General features: G+C 48.5%; 1 protein-coding gene across 1 annotated transcript in view; it reads left to right on the top strand.

The window, feature by feature from the left end:
• Aff3 (ALF transcription elongation factor 3) overlaps positions 1–7906 on the top strand; it is a 474953-nt gene that overhangs the window by 424077 nt on the left and 42970 nt on the right. Inside the window, exons 12-13 of the mRNA XM_015499678.2 lie at positions 770–956; positions 7541–7869. Coding sequence (XP_015355164.2) covers positions 770–956; positions 7541–7869 — 516 coding nt within the window. The remainder of the gene's footprint in view (positions 1–769; positions 957–7540; positions 7870–7906) is intronic.

Raw genomic sequence — 7906 nt, forward strand, 5'->3', positions numbered from 1 at the left:
TCTGCAATTCATTTATTACCACTGGAAGGTGTTGATTGATTTTGTCCTGTTGTCTGTGAGTCGGTAAGGACTTTGGGCAAATTTCATCATGGAGATATACACCTAGTGTAAGTTTGAAATTCTGTTTCAATGAGCCACTGTGGGGTGGAATTTTAAAGTCTGGGTAGATACAAGTATGTCCATGCAGGACCTTCTTCTACACTGTGCCAGCCCCCTGTCCACAGCAGTACCCAACTCTGAGGGCAGAAAAAAAAGAGTGAAGCAAGATGTTTAATTCTGACAGTCCCAAAATCTCTGGAACTTTCCAGCAGCAGGCCATGAGAGCTGGGAGCAGAAAACACTGTGCCCTTGCTTCCAGTCCGAATTCTTGTCGTCTTTCCTCTGGGGAAAAACAAAGCAGTCCTTTTTGCATACTTTGCAAACCGTATTCCCAGCTTTTTGGACTTTCTTGCCTGGAGCTGATCGGATTCAGGGGTGCATGTGGACAGCCATTCCCAGAACAGCAGCGACGTGCAAACTCCGATGTTATGCCACCTTCCCTTCTGAGGTGGCTACACTTATAACCAGGGCCCAGCCACCGAGGGGCACACTTTCCGCGGTCTGGTCTGGAGCAGCCCTCCCGCTGCCCTGGAGGGCAGGTCCCGTGGGCGGCCCCTGCACCGCGCCTCCTGTCCCCCTCGGCGGCGGGGTGGCAGCCTGCTGGCGTTTTCCTGTTTGCTCACTTGGCTTTCCTTCCCTTTCCTTCCCTGGGGGCCTGCTGGGCTGGCAGCGCCGGGGTCCAGCAGACCAACTGCAGAACCTCCGTGCCTTCCAGCAAGGGCAGCAGCAGCGGAAGCAGCAGCAGCAGCAGCAGCTCCTCCAGCGACTCCGAGAGCAGCTCGGGATCCGACTCGGAGACCGAGAGCAGCTCCAGCGAGGGAGAGGGCGGCAAGCCCCCGCACTTCTCCAGCCCCGAGGTAAGCGGCGCCGCCACCACTCGGGCCACCTCCCTGCCCCGCCCCCAACAGGGCACCACCCGGAGCCAGGAAGGCCTGGGGCTCCTCATTGTCCCCACTCCGCCCCCTCCTCCCACTCTCCTAATGACACCACTTCCTTTGAAGTTCAAAGCATCATCTTTCACTGTCCAAAACTCTCTATTTGACTTCCAGAAATTTCCAAGTGTGTTGTAAACATCACCAACAGGAAATAACCTATGGATGGGGGTCTCCCTCGGGGTCAGCTGAGGCAATAACCAGACAGGAAAGTTCGCCACCTGGGAAGTGGGACCTCCAGTAAATCACAGGGACAGAAAGTTTATGGATCAGGCATGCTCAGAGTCTTACCTTTTTTGCAGTTTGTCACGGATCAGAAGAACAAGGGCTATAAATATTAATAAAACCTTCTTAACTGTGTTTTCTTTGTGAAAATATAAAAGGGAAAATTAGCATCAACCTACAAATAATAATGAAACCTTTTACAACCATGACCAGTGCCTATGGGGCAGATTTAGGTGCCTCGTATAAAAACATTATAAGGTCCTAATAAAAACCATTGCTGTTTCTACTTTAAAGTGGAAAGGGGGGAAATTAAATAGTAATTCAGAGCCCAGAGATTCTTGGGTGAGGGCCCAGAGAAAACTTCTCAAGTCTGGGAGCCATGAGTGTAGGTTTTGTTTTCTAAAGAAGGAATAAAAGACAGCTTCTTCCCAAGTGTATAAACAGGTGACATCACTGTGGATTGCGGGTTTGATTTTTTACTGACCACCCTCTGTGTCATTTGAGGGGGGCCAGATTCCTAAATTGGCTCTGACGACAAACCAAAGCCACTAATGCAAGCCCAGGGCCTTGGGAGGGCAGCAGCCCTCTTGCTGCTTCTGTACCTGTCACCCCGGGAAAGGTACTTCCACAGAGAGACTCTCACAGTCCCTCTGGATTTTCTTTTTATCTCTCCACAGTCCCCCTTTCCTCCTCAGCATCTTTCTGCTCTATGAAAAAGCTCTCCACTCATCTGAAATAAGCCCCCTCTCCAGCACGTGATCTCCTTGATGTGCCTATTTCTCTATCTGCCCACCTACCCACCCACATAAGGTAAAGGCCCTTAGTGACATTACCCTATGAGTGCCTCATAGCTTATTTTAACCCTGGATTTTTAGTCAAGAGAGTAACATTATCATTCCTCCCTCACAATTTCATTCATTCACTCACTCAGTGTTTGTTCAACCAATATTTAAAGAGCTATAGACATTGGGCTCGGCTCTGGAATACAGCAGTAATATCAGAAAATGCCCTGTCTTCACAGATCTAACATCCTAACAGGGATCATTCGAAACAGAAAAAAATATAGTAGTTAAATAGAATCAAGTAGAGGAATGAAGCAGGCTTTATTAAACCTGCTTTGTGCTACAATTGGTTGAGAAATTCCAGAACATCAAATTATAAGAAACAACTCCCAGGGACAGCTCAAAAGCCAGGCGTGAGGGCCCTGGGTTGGATAATAAGGGGTCTTGTCCGTGAAGTGAAGACCTCCCTGTCGGGGCTCTTCTTTGTGACTGCAGGTTGAATACATGAGCGAGTGCTGAGTCTTGTTTACACACTGAGATGTGAATCCCAGAGTTACTGAATCTGCTGAAACCTTGCCAAGAGCAGTACATTTGTGAAGTGCTTTAAGCAGAGTCTTGCTAAAAGTCACTGAGATCATTACATGGCCTTGACCTCTTGGATGGTGAAAGGGTAACTGCTGCCCTTCTCATGGCAGGTCTCAGAGGCCCTGGTGAAGGAGAGGGAGCAAGTCTTCTAGAAATCTGAGCTCCCCAAGGATGCTTCCTTGCTCCTCCAGGTGCAGGGAATGCAGAAGTGGCAAATGGTGTGTTAGCCACACTAGACGTCATTCCTTCCTACTGGAAAGGGATGTATTTATTGGAGTCCAAGTAAGGTTCTCTTACATCTTTCCCAAGGTTAATGCAGACATACCCCCTGTAGGAGGGAAATGGGTTTGCAGGCTGAAAATCGCTGTCATGGGAAGTAGCAAGATTCTGCTCCTCCTTCCCAGACCCCCTGCTTCTCTCTGAGGGAGCTGACCCCCATAGCCTCACACGCATTGAGGCCTGTTTCCTGAACTCCTCACATCACTGAGGCTCCTGGTAGCTGTACACCTCACATTCCACTGCGCAGACGGGATGGTGCTGCCTTGCAGTGAGATGCTCTGGCCCTCCCTTCCCCTCTACACCATCCTGACCCAGGAGTAGAAAGAGGCACTTCTGAGTTCTCAAGGCACCTTGTCCTCCCTCTCAATGTGCCAGAGCTGGGAAACCCCGCTGTGCTCCACTGAATTTCACACAAACTGTTCTTTATGGCCCTGATTGCTGAACAGCACTTCCTGTCATGTGAATCCCTATCATGTAAGGCCTCCTTTGCAGGCTGCCCTGGAAGGGCCACTGTAAACATCTCCGTGGCTGCGAATGCCCTCTGCAGGGCCTGACCTGTGCTCAGTCGTTCTCAGCCCCATTTCTTTCCCATGGGTTTTATCTCAGGAGTTTTCCTGGATCACGTGCCCTCCCATGCCAGGAAGGAGCTCACTGGATTGGCACGTTGACACCCGCACATGGGGGTGGGGGATCAAGCTTGGTCAGGTCATTGTGAGTTCTGGGGTAAAGTAAGCCGATCCCATTTCTTTACACCTATGCACTTTAGGGCATCACCCTGCCCTAAAAATTGCTCATGGAAACACAGGTTTTCACTGTGACTTTTCCCAAATGGACCCAGCATGGCAGCCTTTCTTCATGGAATATAAAAACTAAAAGCATATTTTGGAAGATGCTGCCCCAGATCATTCTTTTTATTTTTTATGGGGAGGGTACCAGGGATTGAACTCAGGGGCACTCACCATTGAGCCACATCCCAGCCCTATTTTGTATTTTATTAAGAGAAGGGGTCTCACTGAGTTGTTTAGTGCCTCCCTTTTGCTGAGACTGGCTTTGAACTCTTGATCTTCCTGCCTTGGCTTCCCAAGCTGCTGGGATTACAGGTGTGTGCCCCTGGGCCAGGCTCCAGATCATTCTTAAGAATCACTGTAATTGCTGGTTTGTTCAACAAGGCTCTTGCTAATCAGAAGCTGCTAAGGTCCACAGCAGTAAGTGCTAGGAAGGACACAGAGGAGCAGATACGTGGTGGGGAGCTCCTGCATAAGTCAGAAAAATAACCAGGGAAGAGAGTTGCGGCTGACCTCTAGCACACCAAGCCAGAAAGCAAATAGAAACATCAGGCAGAAACCCCGGATGGCGCTCAAGAGGTGGGCCACAGCCTGCACGCCTGCTGCGCTAATCTGAGGTCCTGGGTTTTCCCTCTGTTTTGCCACTCAACTCTCTGATATTTCACCTTCCTTGGCCACAATCACTTCCTCCCCAGAATGTAGGACATTTCTCTCCTGCCTGATCTGTGAGGTGTTTGTCAGGAACAAATGGTACATTTTGATTGACAGCTCACTCACTGGGAGCAGTCATAGCGATCTCTCTTCCAGGCCTTCTGTGTATACTGCAAGGGGCCTGTCCTGGCCAGAAAGAAGTGTTGGACTTTGTTAAAGACTCAAGGCATGTACACATGGAACAGATATGAACATCAAAAGCCTGTGCTATTGAGTAGATGGAGAGTAGCAGGCATTGTTTCGAGAGTTAGTGGTGTTTGCTCCAAAAATCAGATCTAATACTATTGTTTTAGGTTGAGGACTGACATTTCTCAAAGGAATGACCCCACACACACCAGAGAGTAGTGGGAGAGTTTAGTGAAACAACCATGCAGAGAATCTGGTCTTTACACCTAGGCAAGGACAAGTTCAGTCTTGGTGAAGCCTGGGAGTTGTGCAGCTTCGGACATGTCACTTAACCTCTCTGAGCCTCATCTACAAATTAAGGGAGATACTATTTCTTATCTGTGAAGGTTAAATTAGGTAATACGTGTAAAGTGGCAGGCATCTGGTAGGTGCGCCAGCAATGAAAGCTGATCGCAGGATGATATTCTTTGGATGACAGCCAGGGGAACGTGGCTTTTGTTTGAGAGGCAATAGGAGGTCATCATAGATCCTGGAGAAAGGGAGCGTGATTTAGTGGTGTATTGAAAATGGTACTTCGAACTGATTTGTTTGTCTGTGAAGTGCAGAAAAAATCACCCTCAAACACGTCATGCAGGGGGCCCATGCGAAAAGTATTAAATTCTGCCCTTCCCTGTTCATACTGCCTGTTTCAGCGTGCCTCTCACCCTGTGCTAAAGACTCCCATGTGCTTACGTAAGAGATGTGAGCTGTGGAAGGCTTGGAGTAGGAGAGAACAGTGTTCCACTGGGAGGGCAGCACGGGTGCTCTGCCCCACGTATGTGAGCCCTCCCCGCAGTACCTGCCCCCTTCTGCAAGGGTGGCTGCAGCCCACACACTAGGCCCATTTGTATGGGGAAGCTGAGGCACAGCTTTAAAAGGCATTGACTCCCCAGTGGTCACATAATGGGAAAAATGGGGGTGGGGAGATGAGATTAGAAGCCATGAATTTGTGCCACCCAATTAGCTTCTAGGCCTTCTCTGCTCGTCTCAGGGAAGGTGAGGGTGCCCCTGGGCAAAGAAGCCATTGGGCATCCCCCTGTCCTGCTTCCTCTGACTCCAGGAGGGCATCTTCCATTTCAGCTTCAGGTGTGCTCTTTAGGGGTCCCTTCTTGCCTTTCTCTAGAGGAGAAGCCAAAATAAAATGAGAACTGAAACATAACAGCTCAGAGGTGCAAAAAAGGGACAGGTTGAGCCTCTCCAGTCTGAAATCTGAAATGCTCCAAAACTCAAAACATTTTGAGAACTGACCTGAGGCCACAGGGGAAAATTCTGATACTTTGTTCCACATACATCATTATTAAAAATATTATATAAAATTATCTTCAGGTTGTGTGCACAAGGTGCTATAAAATATAAATGAATGTTGTGTTTGGGAATGGCTCCATCCCTAAACTTATCACATAATGGGTGTACAAATATTCCCAAACCCGAAATCCAAAATGCATCTGATCCCAAGCATTTTGGATGTGGGGAGCTCCCTTCCTCTGGAGCCCCGTTTCTTTGGGAGACATGAAAATAAGCAAAGATGCCCATGTTCCACCCTCGCAGCCCCTACTCTGGCCTCTACTGGACTTTTCTTGCTCCTTCAAGTCACTGGACACCCTGTGCTGGTTTTCCCTGAAATGTAATCAGTCTCATATGTTAGGAGCAAGATATCCACAGTCCCTGCCACCACTTTGGTTGGCCAATCTCCATAATGTGTGGCCAGTTCCTCCTGGTCCCATGCCCTTCTGGCCCATCAGAGGCTTCCCATGTTCCTGAGCAGGGCCTCCCCAATTCTTCCAGGCTCAGCTAGGACCCTGTTGTCTTACCCCTGTCAGATTTGTGACCAAAATGAAAACCACGGGCCCAGAGCCTCAAGTGCTGTTCTTAATACAGACCTCATTGTTGAAAACAGCTGATTTTCATAAATCAAAGGAATCTTTTGAAATTTATCATGTTAAAAGCAAATTTTTCTCCTACAATGGATCCTAACTCTAGACTTTACCTGATCAAATTTAAAATATAAAACTAGAGGAGGGTATATCTCAGTGGTAGAGTGCTTGCCAAGCATGCATGAGGCCCTGAGTTCAATCCCCAGCCCTGGCGGAGTGGGGAGAATATTGAGCAATAACTTCTTGTTCTAGAATGGTATCTCTGCTCACCCTTAAACAACAGATGCAGCAGACTCAGGGGTGAGGAGGCCATATGGAAGGAAAAATACTTCACCTTGACCCTCAAAACATTTTCCCCATTTCACCTCTAGTCACCAACTGAAAATACTCTGGCTAAAGTTCTACCCCAGTACACCTGTTATCTACTAATAGTCTTCATATTATTTGGAATCAGCATTTACTCCATTAAGATCTTGGTTTTTAACCCCTTTTAACATGTCCCTGGAACAGGAGAGTTCTCTTCTGCTAAAGGAGCCACCTTCCCAAAGTTAATGCTTCTACAGCTAAATAACTATGCCCTTGATTTCCCTTTTACAAAAATTATATGCTAACTCTTTGGGCTCCTATATAGGTACCTGGATTTTTCCCAAGGTTTGGTCTCACTAGAAATGGGTGCTTTAATGCCCAGGGTCTCTGAATTATTATTCCCCACTTAAATTTCAAGGAATCTCAAATATACATGTGTGTGTATATATTCTTTTTAAATGCTTGGAAGTGATTGAAATGTTTTCCATCAAGGCACAGTGCTAGCCCCCTATTTTTTCAAGTAGACTCCAATGGGCCGGGCTGATATTTAATTGCTTAGGACCAGCAAGAGCAGCACCACCGTCTAGGCACCCTGAGGGCCCAAGGGCTGCCGCAGTATCCCTGGCTTGCATCTCCTGTTTGCTGGCAGCCCGCTCATTTTTTGCATATGCACCCAGAGGAGTACAGTCAAGGTAAAAAAAAAAAAGAAAGAAAGAAAGAAAGAAAAACAGCCCGGCCCTTTTTAAGGGAAGCTGTAATAAAAAGGTGTTTTGTTTGTCGCGGGTTTTCTCTTTCAGGCTGAACCGGCATCCTCTAACAAGTGGCAGCTGGACAAATGGCTCAACAAAGTTAATCCCCACAAGCCTCCTATTCTGATCCAAAATGAAAACCACGGGCCCGAGAGCAATCAATACTACACCCCTGTGAAAGATGAAGTGCAGGACTGCGGGAAGCTTCCCGACGTCTGCCAAACCAGCCTGCGGGAGAAGGAACTCAAGAGTGCCTGCAAGGAGGAGCAGAGGCCGAGGACCGCCAACAAGGCCCCGGGCAGCAAAGGGGTGAAGCAGAAGTCCCCGCCCGCGGTGCCCGGCGCCCCTGCGGAGAGCGCCCCGGCGCCGGCCCGGAGGTCGGCGGGCAAGAAGCCCACCAGGCGCACCGAGAGG

This window comes from Marmota marmota, unplaced genomic scaffold (assembly GCF_001458135.2).
Source record: "Marmota marmota marmota unplaced genomic scaffold, marMar, whole genome shotgun sequence".
NCBI lineage: Eukaryota > Metazoa > Chordata > Mammalia > Rodentia > Sciuridae > Marmota > Marmota marmota.